The 19,958-nt window shown below is 35.7% G+C and overlaps 4 protein-coding genes and 1 pseudogene across 5 annotated transcripts; 1 reads left to right on the top strand and 4 right to left on the bottom strand.

The window, feature by feature from the left end:
• Window positions 1–30: 30 nt before the first annotated feature.
• Window positions 31–1,436, bottom strand: LOC125582896. Its single transcript, XM_048749340.1, has 5 exons — window positions 1,395–1,436; window positions 1,033–1,094; window positions 746–827; window positions 566–651; window positions 31–455 (listed from the first exon to the last, which is right to left on the bottom strand). Exons 1-5 carry the CDS (start codon window positions 1,434–1,436, stop codon window positions 248–250), a joined length of 480 nt encoding a protein of 159 aa, XP_048605297.1. The 3' UTR covers window positions 31–247.
• Window positions 1,437–2,043: 607 nt separating this feature from the next.
• Window positions 2,044–4,154, bottom strand: BNAC03G11930D (uncharacterized protein C24B11.05). Of its 2 annotated transcripts, none has more exons than XM_013826872.3 (9): window positions 3,991–4,154; window positions 3,598–3,683; window positions 3,429–3,494; window positions 3,256–3,353; window positions 3,132–3,169; window positions 2,955–3,042; window positions 2,592–2,873; window positions 2,427–2,492; window positions 2,044–2,350 (listed from the first exon to the last, which is right to left on the bottom strand). In XM_013826872.3, the coding sequence occupies exons 2-9, from the start codon at window positions 3,656–3,658 to the stop codon at window positions 2,198–2,200; spliced, it is 852 nt and encodes a 283-aa protein (XP_013682326.2). In that variant the 5' UTR covers window positions 3,659–3,683; window positions 3,991–4,154; the 3' UTR covers window positions 2,044–2,197. The 2 variants fall into 2 exon arrangements, with proteins under 2 accessions (XP_013682326.2, XP_048608165.1); XM_048752208.1 differs by lacking the exon at window positions 3,991–4,154 and adding an exon at window positions 3,879–3,937.
• A 1,561-nt stretch (window positions 4,155–5,715) lies between these two features.
• On the top strand, window positions 5,716–9,207 carry LOC106363451 (annotated as a pseudogene).
• Window positions 9,208–11,577: 2,370 nt separating this feature from the next.
• On the bottom strand, window positions 11,578–13,454 carry LOC106436155 (1-aminocyclopropane-1-carboxylate oxidase homolog 12-like). The gene is made up of 3 exons (XM_013877118.3): window positions 12,811–13,454; window positions 12,123–12,444; window positions 11,578–12,038 (listed from the first exon to the last, which is right to left on the bottom strand). Exons 1-3 carry the CDS (start codon window positions 13,329–13,331, stop codon window positions 11,787–11,789), a joined length of 1,095 nt encoding a protein of 364 aa, XP_013732572.2. The 5' UTR covers window positions 13,332–13,454; the 3' UTR covers window positions 11,578–11,786.
• A 1,240-nt stretch (window positions 13,455–14,694) lies between these two features.
• LOC106436147 (1-aminocyclopropane-1-carboxylate oxidase homolog 12-like) lies at window positions 14,695–16,662 on the bottom strand. Its single transcript, XM_013877107.3, has 3 exons — window positions 16,050–16,662; window positions 15,199–15,520; window positions 14,695–15,125 (listed from the first exon to the last, which is right to left on the bottom strand). The coding sequence occupies exons 1-3, from the start codon at window positions 16,574–16,576 to the stop codon at window positions 14,874–14,876; spliced, it is 1,101 nt and encodes a 366-aa protein (XP_013732561.2). The 5' UTR covers window positions 16,577–16,662; the 3' UTR covers window positions 14,695–14,873.
• Window positions 16,663–19,958: the final 3,296 nt, after the last annotated feature.

Below are 19,958 nucleotides of genomic sequence, written 5' to 3'. Positions count from 1 at the left end.
CAAATATATGATGAATGAGTGCTAAAGAAATCGTGAGGAAACGTTAAATATCTTCAAAACCTTGTTGGAATGACAAATTGTTTCCTCGTATATCTGCAGTTAACACAAGCGTAAAACAACCAAGTAGAGAGTTCAAAACTTTTGACTATTAACTTATCAAACGGATACAGACAAGCGGGAAGGAGTGATCTACTATCACATATGAACCGATATGAACTAATTGCAAGGTAGCTGCAGTTAGCTAATTCTAACCCTTGTTGGTTTGAGGTTTTGGTGGCTTCAGAACGCTCCAAGCTGCCTTCAGGCTCTTAGGTTTCTTGAAACCACCGCCTTTTTTGTTGCTCGGTGAAGGTTTGTCACTGCTCGTCGGTGACTTGCTTGGATGGTTTTGTTCCTCAGACTGTTTCCTTTTCAAGTCACCATTTGTTTCCCGACTTGGCTCAATCTTCGATTCGCTGAAAGAACAATGTATGAATGTATCTCCCGTTAGTTTGTTGAATGCACACTCGCTTGGGAAACTAGTTTGTTTAGAACCAAAAGGTATATAAAACCGAAGAATACCAACCTAAAAGACATTCTTCCTCCATTACCGCTAGAGCTTGTGGGGGAAGCATCTGTCTCTCGACTGCTTAACGCTTCTTCATTCAGTTTCTAAAGAAAGAAGAGTTTAATACTACAGAAAGCTAAAAAGTAGACGAGCATCAACCGTAAACTATCTCAGGCCTCAGCGTCCACAGAAACAAACCTCAATGGAGGGGTTGAAAGACTGAAATGACATGCGTCCTAGCAATGCTCCTGGCTGAGGATCCCAGTCTGTTATCACCACACTGCATCAATTATCATCAAATCATTCATATAGAAAACCAAAACCAAAACCAAACACATGATATCAGATACTGACAAATAACCAAACTACCACAGGCTATTTCATGATTCATGAACACAAGGAAGTAATTAATCAAGAGCCCAAACCCAAAACAACAAAACCAAAAGGGTAGACAACAACACATACACAACTATAGCAAACAAAACAAAAGAAGCATAGGCTCTTCATCAATCTTCTTCTTCTTCTCCTCTTTCACATCACAGCAGACCTTTGCATAAACTAGATACAAAGAGCACCAAACTATTACAAGTTCATTGTATCTCATCCTCAAACTATAAGAGCTACATATTTGATAACGCAGTTTCTTTAAATGAAAGTTCGGTTCCAGTTCAACTCTATAACTTGTGCTAAGCTCTAAAGTTTTAGTTTTTTTTTTAAACTCGAGATAAAAAGCAAAACCAAACCCATTCCAGTAATAGAGTATTTCCCTTCAATTTCGTGAAGACGCAAACACGAGTCATTAAGTCTATATTAATGGATAAAGCTACTTGTAAGGATAAACACATACCTTTAGATGCCTCAAAGTGCTACTAATCTCACTCTTCGCCATTTTAGATTTCTTCTCAGATTAACCCAACACGAGATTTCAGGTACGAGAGAGGATGAACAAATCGAGTGTTATCGTTTTTTATTAGGTTTAGTTTCCGACAACAACAAGAAGAAGAAGAAGCTCAAGTAACTGGTAAAAACTAACCGATTCAAACCGCACTAAATTGAAAAAAAAAAAGTGATTACTAAATCGAAATTGAATTGGTTTAGTTTTGGGTATCTGAAAACTAAACCGGAATCTAATCTGAAAAAACAAAGTCAACGGAGAGCAGTAACTTACTTTTATCTCCAAGGATCAACGATGGAGAAAACGACGGATTTTCTCGGAATCGATCTTCGCTGCGCGGTTGGGTCTCTCCGAAACGGCGAGTTTCCGGCGAAAGGTTGTCTCTTTCCTCTCATGTCGAAGCTGCTCGGTTACTTCCTCGTCGCTGCTTCAATGACCGTAAAGCTTCCTCAGGTTTAAGCTTAACCAATCAAATCTCACTCGCGTATTGAGTTGATAAGAAGCTTCCCTTCTCAGTATTTGATACTGCTGTCTTCGAAAGAATTTGAGAAACAAGAGCACTGGGCAGCTTATAAAAAGATGTCATGAAATTCAGAAGAAGTTTACATTCAATTTTTTTATATCATTAATTAAAAACTCAACTTGTTTCATTACATACCATGTTTGTCTCAATAAAAAGCTTTTAGATTACACTTATTATTTTCTCCTCCAAGAGTGAGTAATTGTGTTACTATCAGCTGATATGAAATGTTTGTTTAAGCAATGGTTTCAATGGCAACCTTTTGCCTGCCTCTAATCTCCTCGGCTTTGTCGTCAACAACATCCCACAGTTCAGGAAGGGCTTCACGTATGTTGTGAATATGCTCCAATGCAATATCAACTCCTTCAGCTTTGTGTGAGGTCCCAACCTAACAATACAGAAACGAGTGGTCAGCTTTGAGATTGATAGGTTCTGTTTTAAGTCTCTGCTTCTTTTTTACTTACCAATACGGTGTGGAGACCCACACGTTTCCCGGTTTGAATGTTACGAATGCTGTCATCGAAGAACAACTGAAAAAAAAAAACACCAAAGAGTTTTGTATCTAATTAAGGTTTAGTGATTAGGTAATAAAAGAACAAGAAGGGGTGTAGATTTGATTGTGTTCTTACTGTCTTGTGAGGATTGATGTTGGTCCTCTTGAAAACCTGTTCGAATGCTCCTTCAGATGGTTTGCATATAACCGGAGTCTTTGGGAGTTCGATGCTTGGGTCAGGATTTGCCATGTAACTGCTTATGTCGAAGATCTCTCTGGTTTCAGTAGCAGCAACAGCAGACTCAGTTTTGGTGGTGGGGTTCAGAGTCTCGAAAGATATGATTCTTTCAAAGCAGTCCTCTAGGCCTAGCCTAGCAATAATCTTGGCGGCATGAACCTTGTCTGCATTAGTGAAAACCTGTGTGCAAAAATGAAGATTGAGAGAGTATATAGGTGAATGGGAAACTAAAATGTAAGAGGTTAGTAAAAAAACACATACAACTTTGCGTATAGGCAAGCTGAGAATAATGTTCCTCAGAACTGGGTCAGGCTTGAGTGTTGCGTATGGCAATCTCCCATGAACAAAACTGTGAAACAAAAGGAGGAGTTTCAAGTTCTAACCACCTTTAAAAGAAGTGATAAGAAAATATAAAAGGGGGAGGTTAAGTTAGAGTACCGATGGAAATCATCATAGTCAAAGTCATAACCCACAGCCTGAAAGAATCAAAACCATTATAAACAAAGGGCATGCAGTACCCAGATGGATACACAACACAATAGTTATTGTAAAAGATACCCACCTTGAGGCCAGCCATAGTAGTTCCATAGATTTTGTAAAGCGAAAGGCAGAGTTCTTGGACTTTATCTTCTTCAATACCAAGTTTCTGAGTCATGTACTCTGAACAACAACAATAACAAAGACAGTTTAAGCTATAACATGAACTAACAATAAGAAGAAACAAAAGAACTTTACCTTGAATGTTGTTTTTAACAAGCGTAGCGAGACCAGAACTGAAAGGGTAAAGAGTATCATCTATGTCTGTATAATCAGAAAAAGGTTGAAACTTTAAACCACAATTTCTCAATCACAAATCAAATGTTTAACATTCAAAATAAAAGTAATCATATTTTTATCTTCTTACCGAATAAAAGACAATCATACTTCGGTTCGGAAGTTTTCTGAAAGTTTTCCTCGTACGCCATTTTTAAATTGCAAATTGACAAACACCTGAAAACAAATTATTAACAAACCTTAATCTCAAGTGGTTCAAAAAAACAAACAAACTTTAATCTCAATCTCATATTCCACAAAACTTGGAACAATTACACCAGATCCCAACAACATACATCTAAGTTTCTACCACTAAGTCATCACCGACAACAGATACATATATATAGATCAACTGAAAACATACACACTCACGAATCGAAAGCATCAAAACAGTAAATGCTACAAAATGTAACCATCCAGATCGAAACAGTAACTATAGCGAAAAGAAATTGAAACCTAACCAATGAAGAAGTGATTTTTTTACCTTTCTTTTTTTCTGATCCAATGAAACTTCGAGAGAGAATTAAAAAGATGGAGAAGATTTGAAGGAGAATATACTTTTTAATAAATAAATAATTATAAATAGAAGTCGAAATGTTTTGAGAGCCAAACGTTTCAATGGGTTTTCATGACACATCCATTGGTTGTCGTTCAATCTGGAGGGACAAAAGCTTTCTTTCACTCACGTCCACATCCCAGGATTTCTCCACGTGTCATTTTCTTTTTTTTTCATTTACTTTTCTAAGCGAGTAGTCGGACGGCACGCGTAGGTTTTAAGAGCCGACATCAAACACTTTTTCCAAAGTATAACGTGCGCCTTAATTTTATTCCTCCTTGAAACTCGGTTCCGGTTTACATTGGTGTACCACTCCGGTCTATACGTACCGGATACTATTATCACCAATGATGCTTTACATTGATTCTGAAAAATGCACTCCATGTTAGGTTAATGTTTGGATCAATATTCTTAAATCCAGACCGACCCGATGGTTAGACATCGACTATAAACCAGTTACGTAGTCGGACTGGGCCTTAAAATAATTAAACTAGATAAAAATCATTAAAAATCCACGGTGGGATGAAAAAAACAATCTAGTTGATATTTCATATAATTTGTATTTGATATTTAGAAATATATGTTTTATATTTACTATAATTACTTTTAATTTATATACTTAAATTTATATATAAAAGTCTAAACCAGGTATAATCGTTCAAATTATATTGAACTGTGACCTAAATAATTATTCGGTTCAACTTATGGTTCAGTTTTAAAACATTGGTTTGAATGTTTTCAGGTTTTGTTAATGAATTTGCATTTAATACAATAATTCTTTATGTTTTGTGTTAAAAACAAGTGTTTTGGTTTAAATCAATTTAACTAAACTCAATCCAATTTGAGTAAACTCAAACTGAAGATGAACTGATTCACTAGATTACAAAAAGAAAAAAATTAAATTGTGTTCAAAAATAAAGAATTTAAATTTATGTTCCGGAGCCCGAAATTCAAACCAAAAATGTAAAACCAACCATATACAGTATATTCTTGATAAATAATTAAATATAAATAATAACTAAATATTATTTGATATCTCAAAACAGAAGAATCTGAATCAATTTATGTTTTGCGATATCTAGTAATATTGAACTAATATTTTGTATTTAAATTTTCGTTAAGATACCAAATATGAACCTCCCCAATGAAGATATCCCAACATTTATTATATTAGAGCACAATTATCGGGAGGCACAAGAGGGGTTTTTAAGTGGTGGACCCCACTTTTTGAGTAAAAATCGGTGATAGAGGAGATGAAATAAAGATCGACTTTGGTATGATTTTTGTACTATTTACGGGTCCTACTGACACGTGACGGTCTGCGATTGGTTCTTTTTTAATTTTTTTAATTTTTTTTTACTAGAAAAAAAAAATTAAGAAATCCGAAAAACAGTGTTACCTATAATCATGGTCTTAAAGAATCTCGAAGGACCCTATTTCTGGAACACTAAACTAAAACTCGATAGTAAGGAGATGATCTGATCTGATTTCGAGAAGGTTCGTTTTCAAAAAGTTTAACGATTTTGTAATTGGTTTTGTTTATTACGTACGTGTTAGCTGCTTAATTATTATGCGTTTACGTGCAATTCCTTATAGACCATTCAATTATGAATAAGCACACGATCATTTGTTTCTGTCAATCAGATCACAACGATGGGCGTAGATGTTCCACGCGAATTGGAAGATGAAATCCTCTCAAGAGTTCCAGAAAAATCACTTGCAAGATTCAGATCTGTATGCAAGCAGTGGAACACGCAGCTTGTAGACGAGACCTTCATCGAGCAGCACTCGTCTCGTATGGACTACAACTATGACGCAACTATGACGAGATGCGCAAGAGGATCAAAGTGTACAAGATTGTTCACTGCACTGGTCTACTATTGTGTGTCATGAACAACCAGCTTTTGGTATGGAATCCGATGTTGAAAGAGACACGATGGGTCAAATGCGGCAGTGACTTCCATTGTTTTGATGATGCCTACGGTCTTGGATTCGTCCGCCAATCACCACCAACCCATCGCAGCTACAAAATCGTTAGGTTTCGATGTGCTCGTAACGACAGAGATCGACCTCCAAGGGTTGAAGTCTACGAATTCGCTTATAATAGTTGGAAGGTTCTAGCTGATATTACTTTTGATTGGCATCTTAAATTACCACTGTCGAACGTGTGTCTCTTGGGGGAAATCCATACTGGATTGGTCTTTGACAAAATGATGCTTTCATACAAAGCTTCGATTTTTCCAAAGAAAGATTTCACACTACAAGAAAACAGCTGTATTCTGACGGACATTCCGACGGAAAATGAAATCCTCGGAATTTCCCGAGGAATTTCCGAGGATATTCCGAGGAAACTCTAAATTTGGTTTCCTCGGAATTTCCTCGGAATTCCGTCGGTATATTCCGAGAAAATTCCGAGGAACACTTGATATACTCGATTGATCGATGCGTTTTTGAACATAAACGGATCGATCGATGCGTTTATAAAAAAAACGTTCGAGATTTTGTTCATTCTATCTATTGGATATCCACATCGATCGATGGGATAATCTAATCGATCGATCACATTGTTACGCTTTGGTCCATCTTGGTGATCGATCGATCCATTTTGGGATCGATCGATCACATTGTTACCCCAAACCCTGTTTCCTCGGAAAAGCCTCGGAATATTCCGAGGAAATTCCGAGGAACACTTGATATACTCGATCGATCGATGCGTTTTTGAACATAAACGCATAGATCGATGCGTTTTTGAACATAAACGCATCGATCGATGCGTTTATAAAAAACGTTCGAGATTTTGTTCATTCGATCTATTGGATATCCACATCGATCGATGGGATACTAATCGATCGATCACATTGTTACCCCAAACCATGTTTCCTCGGAAAAGCCTCAGAATATTCCGAGGAAATTCCGAGGAACACTTGATATACTCGATCGATCGATGCGTTTTTGAACATCAACGGATCGATCGATGCGTTTATAAAAAAACGTTCGAGTTTATCAAGTGTTCCTCAGAATTTCCTCGGAATATTCCGAGGAAGATAAGGGTTTCCTCGGAATTCCGTCGGAATATTCCGAGAAAATTCCGAGGAAATAAGGTTTTTAAACCGAAAACAACGTTTTGCGGTTTGAATAACACTTATATAACCCTTATTAAGTGTCTTAGACTGATTATGAAGTCAAAAATTTGTTCCTTACCCTATAATAAACACTTTTTCGATTGTATGAACGAAATCCCCACAACATAAGAGAAACACTTATACACTTTAATGAACGGTAAAGGGAATACTTTCAATTCGTTTTGAAATTTGTTATTTCATGGTTTATGCTCATCTATACAAAGAATCTTCAATGGTATGCATTACAATTGTATAAGAAATGAAATACAGCAAAAAAATTGATTGTTTATTATTTTTGTATTTACAAAACGTTTTTTCTATATAAAATCGATTTTACAAAATGTTTTTGTATATAAATTCGATCTTTGGATTTATAAAAGATGATTTCATATTTATAAAAATATTTATATTTATTAAAACTAATTTTGTATTTATAAAACATTTTTTTGATTTATAAACACTATTTTTTTATTTTTGTATTTATAAAAACTATTTTTAAATATACAAAATGTTCTTTGTATATAAATTCGATTTTTGGATTTATAAAAGATGATTTCATATTTTAAAATTAATTTTGTATTTATAAAACATTTTTTGATTTATAAACACTATTTTATTATTTTTTGTATTTATAAAAAACTATTTTGTATTTATAAAAAGATTATTTCATATCTATAAAAATATTTATATTAATTAAAACTAATTTTGTATTTATAAAACATTTTTTTGATTTATAAACACTATTTTATTATTTTTTGTATTTATAAAATCTATTTTGTATTTATAAAAAGATGATTTCATATTTATAAAAATATTTATATTTATTAAAACTAATTTTGTATTTATAAAACATTTTTTTTATTTATAAAAACTATTTTATTATTTTTTGTATTTTAATATGTTTTCTATTTTAATTTTAATTTTATATTTTCGAATTTCAATTTAAAAAAAATAAATTTATAAATTTTTTTTTTAATTTTGGAAATATTCCGAGGAAGTGTATCCCTCGGAATATTCCGACGACATCTTCCTCGGAATATTCCGAGGAATTTTCGACGAAAGAAGTCCTCGGAATATGCTCGATTTCAACCCCGACTGTTTTCAATTCCGTCAACCCTTTCCTGAGCTCACTGGTTGATAAAGTTCGTCAGCTGAAAGTTAAGCCCTTGAATGCTGTAAAGTTAACTCTTTTGCTATCAATTTAAACTCTAGTTCCAAAAAAGGTAGTGACTTTAGTCTTCAACCCCTTCTTCTGGATGTATTTCAGCTGGACATGGCTGTTTCTGGCTTTGGTTTATGGCTCTGTCTCTCGCGGGTTACGCCATTTACTTCACCAAGCCAACGCCTTTGAGCAGCTTGGTATAGAACTTCACTCTTACATAGCTTACACTTGTGCCTCCTGCTTATTTCAGCGGTTAATCTTGAAGGCTGGCCTTTTGTGTTCTTCTTAGCTTATCATTACTTCTTCTTCTTTAATGTAACAGTCAGAAAACGCCTCTATAGAGATTACTACGCTCGCACGCATGATCCCAAATGGGATGTGGACACGCCTCTATGGTCTAAGGTTTTGTTTGGTGTTGGTGTCATGGTTGGACATTGGCTTGCGACTTTTGAAGGGCCTGAGCTTCACCGTCTACCAGGCGGTTGGGTTAATGTAGGGATATGGGGTTTGATTGTGGTTACAATGCTTATTATGCAATACGATTCAACGCTTTATCTTGCTAGATATTCTGATGATGGATTATGCATCCGATATATGCTTCTACGATTCTTCTTTCCGCGACGTACTGCAACGCTCTGTTGTTTCTTGTAGCGGTTTGTTTGGTGTACTACGACAAGAAGGCAAAGCTGGAGGAAGAGTTATGATGGAGAGTTTTGGGAAAAGCTATTTGGGTTATGTTAATAAGGTTAGGCACAAGTTCATTCCTTTTGTTTACTAGTGCGTTAGAGGAACATGTGTTGTCGTGTCTAATTATCTGGTATCTATCAGTCAAAGATGTATGAATGAAAGATGAGTTGTATTGTTCCATTTTTATTGAAAATGGATATGCTTTTATGCTATTCGTGGCTCCCCTTAATTTTCTAAATCTCCTGATCTTAACTGATTCCCTGACTTAAAAAGTATATCAAGACATCCAGTTAAAACCTAAAGCTGTTTGCTTTCTGAGTGTTTTCGCCTTTACACGTAAGGAACCGCACAAGGAACAATCTTAATCATGATTAGTTTGATAAAGTGACCATCGTTAAATCTAATTATATTCCTAATCCCACTTGTTCCTCACTAATCAATCATGATTAGTTTAATAAAGTTCTTTCTGCTGATTAACCTTTGATTAGTGGCCCTTTGCATCCCATTAAGCATCTCCACCTGGAAATGCTTCTTTAATTACTTATTCATAGTACTTTTGTGAAAAAAGGTTTGAGGTTTTGTGTATAAAAACATTTGAGTTCTTCAGATATTTCACATGAAAAAAACAAACTCTTTAGCTTTGTCCTCTATTCCTGACAGGCTGACACTTGTGCACTGAAGTGGGCTTGTTTTGTATTGATGTGATCTCTCTCTCTCTTTCTCTCTCTCTCCCGTTCAAAGGTCAATTATCTTCTAGGTTTTCTCCTGCTGCTAGTTATGTCCCTTTCCAAGTGATTTTACATTGACCAACTAGCTTTCTTCATTTTAGTGTATATATTCATGCACCTATCTCTCTCTCAATTGGTTACCCTTAAAATCATCTTGCTGATTGATTGGCTTTCTGAATCCTCTTCCTTTTAGCTTTGCGTATTCGTTTGGTGGTGGCCATAAAATCATCTTGATCTGTTTGGGTTCTTGATGAAAAGGCAAAAGACCTAGCCTCTGATAGTTGCTAACAGCCGGTAGTTGCAAATGCAGCATCATTAAGATTCACAAGAGATGTGGTTTTCTTGTTTTCTCGCCTCTTGGGAATCTTGATGATGCTGCATCAGCAACTACATGGCTACACGTTTCAACGTTTTTTCGTTCTCTAATGAAGAAAGTAAAGATGTCTTGGGGATTTGAGCAAGGACTAAAAACATAGAAGGTAAAGTTTTTTTTTTGTTCTTGTTTCCTACTCTTGCCAATTTCTTGGTCATGCACATGTTTCTTTCTTGCTGTTGTGATTGGCAAGACCATTCACATGTAGCGCTTTCGACGGATCCCACATGTGCTTTTAAAAGACCAAACAAAATCGTGACAAATATATTTGTACCAATTATATTGCGATAAATAGACTTTGATAAGCTTGTAAAATGAATGTGAATAGTGAGGAATTCAGAAGTGAGAAGTCTCTTGTGATTATGGTTTGTGGGAACTCACATGGTCACATGACTCACATGTGTAAATGGTCTTTGGTCAATTATTTGCGTATGGTTCCAAGGTATATCGTCTATTTATATAGTTTCTTTCACTCGACAAAGAACAATAAAACATTTTTCCACATGGGTCATATGAATCTCGAGGCTCATTTTCCTTGTTAGAACAAATTTTGCTATGGGGAGAAACTAATGTATACAGAAAGTGAAGATAATAAGTAAATTTCAAAGTTAGAAAAAAGTGTATGTATATTGAATTTTCGAAGTCTACATAAGTTGGTGGGTTTAATTGTGGAAAAGTAAAATTTAAATATCAGTTGCTGTTTGTTTTAACATCTCTACAATATACTTTGATGTTCTTTTCCCTCCAACTCCTAAAACATTTTTTTGAAGAAGAAAAAAAAGGTTTTTTTTCCTCCAACTCCTAAAACATTATTTAAAATATATTCAATTCAAACATCATGCATCAAACAAAAACACTTACACAAGGAATCCACAGGCAATGCTCACTGATATCGCGTAGGTACAATCACTTGCATCTCCTTGGCTCGTGGCATTGATGCCAATGCCAATCTCAACTCCCAAAGGACTCGAAATCCTTCTAACGATACCAGTATTACTTAATTAGTATGACATTTGGAAAATATGTGATCTGTTTAGCTAATGATTGACATATATATACATTATGCAGACTAGCTAGTTGTAATGAATACTATATAAGTCACGAGTTTATTTGTTATGATTTGATCTTACAAAATCATGCATGCATGGCGCCATTTTATCGACCTCCAAAAATACAAAACGTTAGCGCATTAAGTTCCTAATCATCCAAGTTCTGAATATGCCTTTTATTAAACCTTGCGTCGAAGGGTAACACGTCCACAAACCCAACACACATCTTTCATTAGAAATTGAAACATAAAATAATATAATATATAGACCGTGCCTGTCTTTTGATATTCAATTATACAGTTAGTAGATGCATGACGAATCCAAGCATAGTGACAAAATTATAAAAATAAATATAAAAATGGTGTAGTACTCTTGATGCTGATGAAAATAGCTCTTTTTGTCTAAAAGATGAATTGAAGAGGTAAATGAAAGATCCAAACACAGAGTAGCTCAACACATACACTGATACACACGCATACACACATAGGCTATGTTTTCTTACCTTCGACACTGATAACACACATAGGCTATGCTTTCTTATTTTTGATACATTGGGTTAGCTACTGCACAACCAAGAACAGAGTAGCTGATCATGCACTTAATTCATATCCTAATATTTGATAGATAGGATGTTCCACCGAGACCTTTCACAAAATAACCCTCTGTGTATTCTTTTATGGTTATGTCTCTGTATTTTGGAGGGTTTTCCTCAGACACAAGCTCTTTCATTGGTCCATAAACTGTTGAACTGGGGAGTGCACTTGAGCTGAAAAAGCTCGCTATTGAAACCCTTGGCCCTTCTCTGTTCGCAGGCACTCTATGGTTGGCGCTCACAAATTTATCGTTCGTTATCAGCTGCAAAACCAAACATATATAAACAAATTAAAGACATCTTAATTTAAAGGTTTAGGTTATTTACTTTAAGATTTTTAACCTGACCTGCAAGAAATCTCCCATGTTGATAACAAGAGCTCCGGGAATAGGAGAGACATCAACCCAAGAATCTTGATGAAGAATCTGAAGACCGCCGATGTTGTCCTGAAGAAGAATGGTGAGGAAAGAGTTGTCTGAGTGTTGACTTATCCCCATAGTTAGGTCAGGTTGTGGACAAGGTGGGTAATAATTGCAGATCATAAGCAAACTCTTCAAGCAGTCCATGTTTTTCATGGTCTCAGATTTCAAACCTAGTGCTTCTGAAAGGAGCTCAAATAGCAAATCACCTAAACTCATCACATGCTTTGTGTATTCCATCATAGCATCCCTGGGTCAATCAAAAGATGTTGGAAAATCAATCACTATGGCTTTCAGTTATTATATGTTCACTTCTGAAAAAAACATAACTAGAAAGATTTTTTTTTTAAGATTAGGAGGTTCTTGGTTAGAGAGTCCGTATAATCTCATAAAACAAAGTTCATACCATGATTTTTTTTTACTCTTTTTAACCGAAAATCAAGCTTATGATTTCTTAGTAGTGATCCAAGAGTTTTAGCCAATAGGTCAACTCTTTGCAGGTAATCAGACTTAACCGATTGAAACTTCAATAATTTCCAAAAAAAAAATTGAACAGAATATAATAACAATAATTTCCAATTAAAAGGAAAAGGAAGTGCTAGTCTGTTTACTTCACCTGCAAGCCACTGGGAGATCCTCAGGAGGTGGAGGATCTGGAGCCATGTAACAAGAGAAAGCATCTCTCCAATTAACAGATGGAGAAGCACTGTATAGATCGAAGTTACTATTGTACACGAATTTTTTCTTGTTGAAATCACGCGAGAAATATCGTTTCTTGACCTCAGGATCTTCCTCGTGAAACCTACGAACTCCATCTTCAATCTCTTTAAGAACGTTCAAAGGAATACCATGATTGATCACCTGGAAGAATCCCCACTTCTCCGCCGCGTGTTTGACCTTCTCTACCACGGCTTCACGTGACGCTGTGTCGACGTGAACGCTTGCAAAGTCGATGATAGGGATCTCTAGGTCTGAAACAGAGGGTTTCTTGTCGGTCAAGGAACCTTGTGGGACATGGAAGATACGTGGGACTTCGGTGATTTTAGCGTCGACAAGCCCTTTGACTCCTTCTTTCGTCTCATCGAAAGCCTTTCGTTCGATATAAGGATCGAATTCAACAGATTTTTTGGTCACCATTGTTTTCTGCTTAGGAGAAGAAGTAGCAATGTGAAGATAAATAAAAGAACGACTGAGAATCGACGGTAGGAGAGTCTGGTCTTCGGTGTGTGGGACCAACTTTGTCCGTTTTCGTGGGTTCTGACTGTAACTGATGATTAATTTACATGACTATGTTGTCTCTTTCTTTCTCTGACACACACTCACTTTCAACGAGGACTTGTCGTAGTTGAATTTTCTTCACCGCTTTTGTGGACTAATTACATTAGTTAATTACTCGAGACGTTGATAACATTTTTTTTTAAAATGTCAGCTAGTATACCGGATGAGCTATTCGTAGACTCGTTACTGTATGCAAGTAGGAGTCAACATTGTTTGTTAAAGTTGATGTGGTATATACTCTTGATGCTAAATGCTAAGATCATTTCCAACGTATACTCTATTTTCTTCTTAAAAATATAGTTACTTCATAACAGAGTTGAGTTTTACTCTAATTCTCTAACATTTTAGAAAGAAAATGGATTAATAAGTTAAAAATAAATGAACTATTCCATTTTTGAAGTAATTTTATTTTGACTCTATCATAAAATGGAAAATTGAGCAGATTTTGAAGATGATTTTACTCCAACATCTAGTTTGGAGTAGAATATGAAATATGGTTGGACATGTTTTTTTTTTGAACAAAAGCTTTCAATTAAAATGCATGAAACAAAATACAGAGCTATGACTTTTTCAAATCGTACAGTTGTGGAAGAAAAACATAAAGTTTGAAGAAATCATACAAACATGTTTAAGATCACATCTTAACAAGTCATAACTTTAAAATAAAAACAGAACAAGTGAGAGAAAGCTGAGTTAAGAAAGAGACAAACATGGTTGGACATGTTCTAATGAAAAACACTTTATTATTGTCTTAGTCCTGGCATTGGGGTTTTTGGTTCGGGTCGGTTCGGTTCGGTTTATTCGGTTTTCGGGTAATTTGGGTTATTCGGGTTGGGATATTTAGGAACCATTTAGGAACCGGACATTTTTCGGATCGATTCGGTTCGGATAATGTCGGGTTTGGGTCGGGTTTCTATTTTTTTATAAAATCCGAAGTGGAACCGTATTATAAATAAATCGGGGTTAAAGCCAAAAACCAGAAAAAAATTCTGAAAATCCGAGTTAAACCCGGAAACACCCAAAAAATATTTGGGTAATTCGGATAGTTAGGATTTTTTGGGTTTAGAAATACAGGAACTGTTTGGGTTTTTATAATTTTCGGTCTGGTTTTGGTCTCGTTTTTTCTTTTCAGTTCCGGTTTGGTTTTCGAGTTTCAGATAATATGCCCATGACTATGACTAGTGTTAGTTCTCAAACATGAATTGAAGAGGTAGTAAGCAAATAAAGTTTTCAATCTTGTGACTATTCAGTCCAATGCATTTTAAACTATGTAGTCTGATACATATGACTAAACTGGAAAGATTCAAAATAGAGTAGTTCAACACATACATATACTGGCTAACTTACTGCAGAGGGATTGATGCTAAGAAACACCACATTTTTTGTCCTGTGGTTTTGTTTTCAAATCCTGAAATTCAAGAGATGTGATGTTCCATCCAGACCCTTCTTAAAGTATCCTTCTGTGTATTCTTTTATGGTAATGTCTCTGTATTTTGGAGGGTTTTCTTCAGACACAAGCTCTTTCATTGGTCCATAAACTGTGGAATTGGCATGTTTACTTGAGCTAAAAAAGCTCGCAACTGAAATCCTTGGTCCTTGTCTATTCGCAAGCACTCTATGTTCCAAACTTACAAATTTATCGTTCGTTATCAGCTGCAAAAAAAAACGAAGACATAAATAAACAAAAGGCAGTTGGTATCTCTGTTTTTTCAGATTCTTACTTTACCTGCAAGAAATCTCCAATGTTGATGACGAGAGCTCCAGGAAGAGGAGCGACATCAACCCAAGAGTCTTGATGAAGAATTTGTAGACCACCGATGTTGTCTTGAAGAAGAACCGTGAGGAAGGAATTGTCTGAGTGTTTACTTACCCCCAAAGTTAGGTCAGGTTGTGGACAAGGTGGGTAGTAATGACAGAGCATAGACAAACCCTTCAAGCACCCCTTGCTCTTAAGGATCTCAGATTCTAGACCTAGTGCTTCTGAAAAAAGTTCGCAGAGTAAACCACCTAAACTCATCACATGTTTTGAGTATTCGAACACAGCATCCCTGAGTCAACCAATGATGTTAGAGATCAATAACACTCTCTTGAAACAAAACAAAGTTTATAAACTGATGATAACAACATGATTTCAAACCGATGTCTGCCTGGCTAGGCTGATCAATCTGGCTTAACCCAAAACTAATTAAGACCAAATTGGCTGTAACAAAATATAACTTTAATCTCTTCGAAATCTTTCAAACTTGAGACATATCTACTGTTTGAACGGGAAACGGTACTAGTAGTGAAATGTTCGATTTCAGATGTGGGTTTAAGCAAAGACAGTCTTATTGATGGTCGGAAAAGCCTTTAGCCGGTTACAAGGGAAAAGAGATGTGCGACAGAAAGGGAAGCTTGCCGAAATCACTCTCACACACTCGGCGGCTTTACTCTTATCAAACTTTAGAAGCTTATACTTCTTTAGCTACAATGAAATGTATCTATTGCAGCTCTGATTGATGATTAGGGCTTCTATATGTGACCTCTAATATATAAATAAGTAAAAAATGAAAATGAAGCTAAGTCTGGTTCCTTTACCTGCAAGTGACTGGGAGTTCCTCGGGAGATGGAGGATCTGGAGCTAAGTAACAAGTGAAAGTATCTCTCCAGTTAACAGATGGCGAGGAACTGTATAGATCAAAGTTACTATTGTAGACAAACTTTTTGTTGGCGTTATCACGGGTGAAGTATTGTTTCTTGACCTCAGGATCTTCCTCGTGAAACCTACGAACTCCATCTTGAATCTCTTCGAGAACGTTCAAAGGAGCACCATGGTTGATGACCTGGAAGAATCCCCACTTCTCCGCCGCGTATTTAACCTTCTCTACCACGGCTTCACGTGACGCTGTGTCCACGTGGACGCTTGCAAAGTCGATGATAGGGATCTCTAGATCTGAAACAGAGACAGAAGGTTTCTTTTCGGTCAAGGAAGCTTGAGGAACATGGAAGATACGAGGGACTTCGGCGATTTTAGCGTCGACCAGCCCTTTTACTCCTTCTTTGGTCTCATCGAAAGCTTTACGCTCCGTATAAGGATCGAACTCGATCGATGTTTTGGTCACCATTGTTGTCTTTCTTTTCTACACAATATGTTTGCTTAGAAGAAAAAAGATAAAGCAAAATAAGGATTAAAAAAGAGGAAAGATTGAGAACGGAATCAACGGATGGTTGGAGTTTGGTCAGTAGTGTGTGGGACCAAATGTGCACGGTTTTGTTGGATTTTTCTGACTGTATCCATGATTTACATGAATCTTGTCTTGTTCTGGACACACCACTGGCTTTGTGACTTGTTGTAGATGAATTTTTCTTCTCCACTTTTGTTTTATATCAAGGTGCATATAGCCCTAGATTAGCGCTGAAAATAAGGAGATACTTTCTCTTTTTACATCTTACAAAAAGTGGATTAACTATTAATAAACTACTATTTAGTGTTAAACTTTTTGAAAATATACTTATTATTTTATTATAAATTATAAAATTTATTACACAAATTATTTACAACGGATAATTTTATATATTTTATGAGAATTCATGTCTATTCTATTGGTATTATCTTGAACTTCTTTACAAAAATCTATGCATGGTGATTTTACTTGTATTATACCAACGATTCTATGTAAATTATTTCTATGAATTTGTATAATTGTTAATAAGTTGTTTTCTTTGGAATTTGAAACACAAATCTTTTGTTTTAGTAAAAGACAAAAATTTAAGACTAATATCCTATAATGTTATAGACAAAATATACATACAATTATACTATGAGCCCGTTATTTTAAAGAGAATTTAGGCGGTATACACACATAAAATCTAGTTATTGGTAGAGTACCCAGGATACTGTTTTTTTTTTTTAAATACCGAAACATCCCTATACGACTAAAGCAACTTTATCCTGTACTCCTTGTAGATTATGTGTCAGAGCCTATAAACTATGACCTTATACACGTCACATGCTGTACTTTACTTCTTTCTTTGAAGCCAAGGACAAACAAAAAAGCCAACAATTACTCATCTTTTAGTTTATTACCTGTGTTTGTAAACATAACCTATCATTTCTCTTTCATAATAAACTCAGCAGGTTGAAGAGATTAAAGAGATCATTCCTCAGATTAAAGAGATTGTAAGCTTTAACTTAGTTACTATCGCTAAAACTTTTGTTACTTACTAATGAACATCTATACTAGTCTTAGTAGTTGGAACTTCAAAACGTAACTGCTAAGAGCATATAGTATTGTTACATTATGTAGTTAACAATAATGTTATACCGCCACTTTGTTTGATTCTGTTGGGATTCTCCTAAGTAACCCTGCTGGAATCTATTAAGTGCTGCATCGGTGGGTTTTATTTCTATTAGTTATAGTAGACGATATTTCAACACGTAACTGCTAACCTATACGCTGTAGAGTTTAAGCTCTAAGTCGAGTAGCTATAGTAGCCGATATTTAAACACATAACTGCTAAGATTTTTCTGGTAACTATCAAAACACGTACGTGCTAAGACTTGTATTAGCGCTTTCATATTTCCTTGCGGCTTAGTGTAAATAATTATATGAAGTGTTACCATATCTGATAGATTATATCACTGGCTGCATCGGTAGAGGCCTACGCCTACTAGTGACCACTACATCTCATAATAACGTTCAATGCACAAAAGTGTTCATGAATTCGATTGTCTGTATTGGCAGGTTGAGTTGATATCCACGATTGAGGATACAACACACTCCCCACAAGACCTGATCTAGGATGATGAAGTTGAGGGCAAGACTGTTGAGAATCTTGTCCGGCTATAAATGAAGACCCATTTTTTGAAAAAACAATGTTTGGTGGAGTACTCACTCCACCAAACCTGGCTCGTATTAAAGTTGGCATTCCCTTAGTTACATATTTTATCTATATTTTAGAAGCTACATATATGTCATCTAAAATGATACATTCATGTACTTGTAACACATGTAATGATCGCACCACCTTATTACATTTAACAATACGTTTATCCGGTTAACAAAAATCTTAAACCAGTTTTCACACTTCTCTCTTACCACTAATTTTTTTTTTTTTTTTTTGTAAAAAACTTTCATATTAAAATGCATAAATGGTACAAATATGAGTTTTCACTCATAAGTTTGAGAAAGTTTGCAATAAGAGGAGGGTTTTAGCACAACCCGAGTGAAGGGTTTACAAATAAAACTTAATAGGAAAGAAAAAAAAGACCAAACTAGTGGAAATAGTTTCCTCGGCCACGTCGACCTTTTTTACCCCTTCCTCTAACATTTGTCCATTCTTATCACTAATTTTACCAGCATATATACGAAAGATTTTAGCAATTAATTGTCCAATTAGCAGTTAAATATATGTTTCATTTACATGTTAACAATATAACATAGACTTTGCATTTTCTATTATCTGTTAACTAAAATTATACTTACTTGGTTAAATTATTGGTATGACTTTTTTTAAGAAGACTCAATTTGTTGACAAAAAGACTTGATTTATATTACATTGTTAACATATAATACAAATACTTTACAATTAACAATATATTTACTAATACACTAAGAATTACCTCTTTTTTTTGTTCAAACCTTACTTAAATAGAAATCGGGAACATGAGTTACTCCAGCAAAGGAGGAGGTACAGAAAAAGAGTACAAAGCTGCTTTAGCTATTCCATCAGCGGTAATATTACTTAGTCTATGGACAAATTTAAAACAGATAGAGGTAAAGGATCTACTCAACATGCAAATGTCATGGAGGAAATTTGATGGAGATCTCAACGGACTGATCCTTGAGAAGAGAGACAAGACATTTGGAGTCTGAAAAGACCACCATGTCTTTGAAGTTTGATGCAATAGCATCCTTTAGAGCTTTGATGCAATAGCATCCTTTAGAGCTTTCTTTAGGGCCCATGCTTCAGCAGCCAGAGCCGATGCCACAAAGGGGCGGTGAGCTGATCCTTGCTTGCAGATTGTTGCTGATCCACCCTGGAAGCACCAGCCCAATCCACTATTTCCTGACTCCTTGTCCCAAGCTGCGTCAGAGAAACATTGTATAACAGAGGGAGAGACAGCAAGGTCGGTGGGATGAAGCGGTAGCGTCGGTGTTCGGTTTGGTAAAGCCTTTGGTAAGTTAGCTTCTTGCCATTCGCGAGCCAGACGAGTAGCTCTCACCAGGACTTCATTTTCTGTGAACATCTTATCCTCAAACAAGTATTGGTTCCTACTCGTCCACAGCGACCACAACAGCCATGGGTACAAAGGGACAGAGACACAAGGTGGGAGATTGATGATATTCCTGCAAAGAGTCAACAAATCTTCCAAGGAGTTGCAATTCATAAGAGATGGTTTATTTAGCGCAGGCAAATTGTCCCAAATCCTTGAGGCAAAAGGGCATTGGAAGAACACATGCATCTCACTTTCTAAGGTACCACATCTTTTACATGTTCCAGTTA

The sequence above is a fragment of the Brassica napus genome, chromosome C3 (genome assembly GCF_020379485.1).
Source record: "Brassica napus cultivar Da-Ae chromosome C3, Da-Ae, whole genome shotgun sequence".
NCBI lineage: Eukaryota > Viridiplantae > Streptophyta > Magnoliopsida > Brassicales > Brassicaceae > Brassica > Brassica napus.
This window is presented reverse-complemented; position numbering and strand designations above follow the sequence as displayed.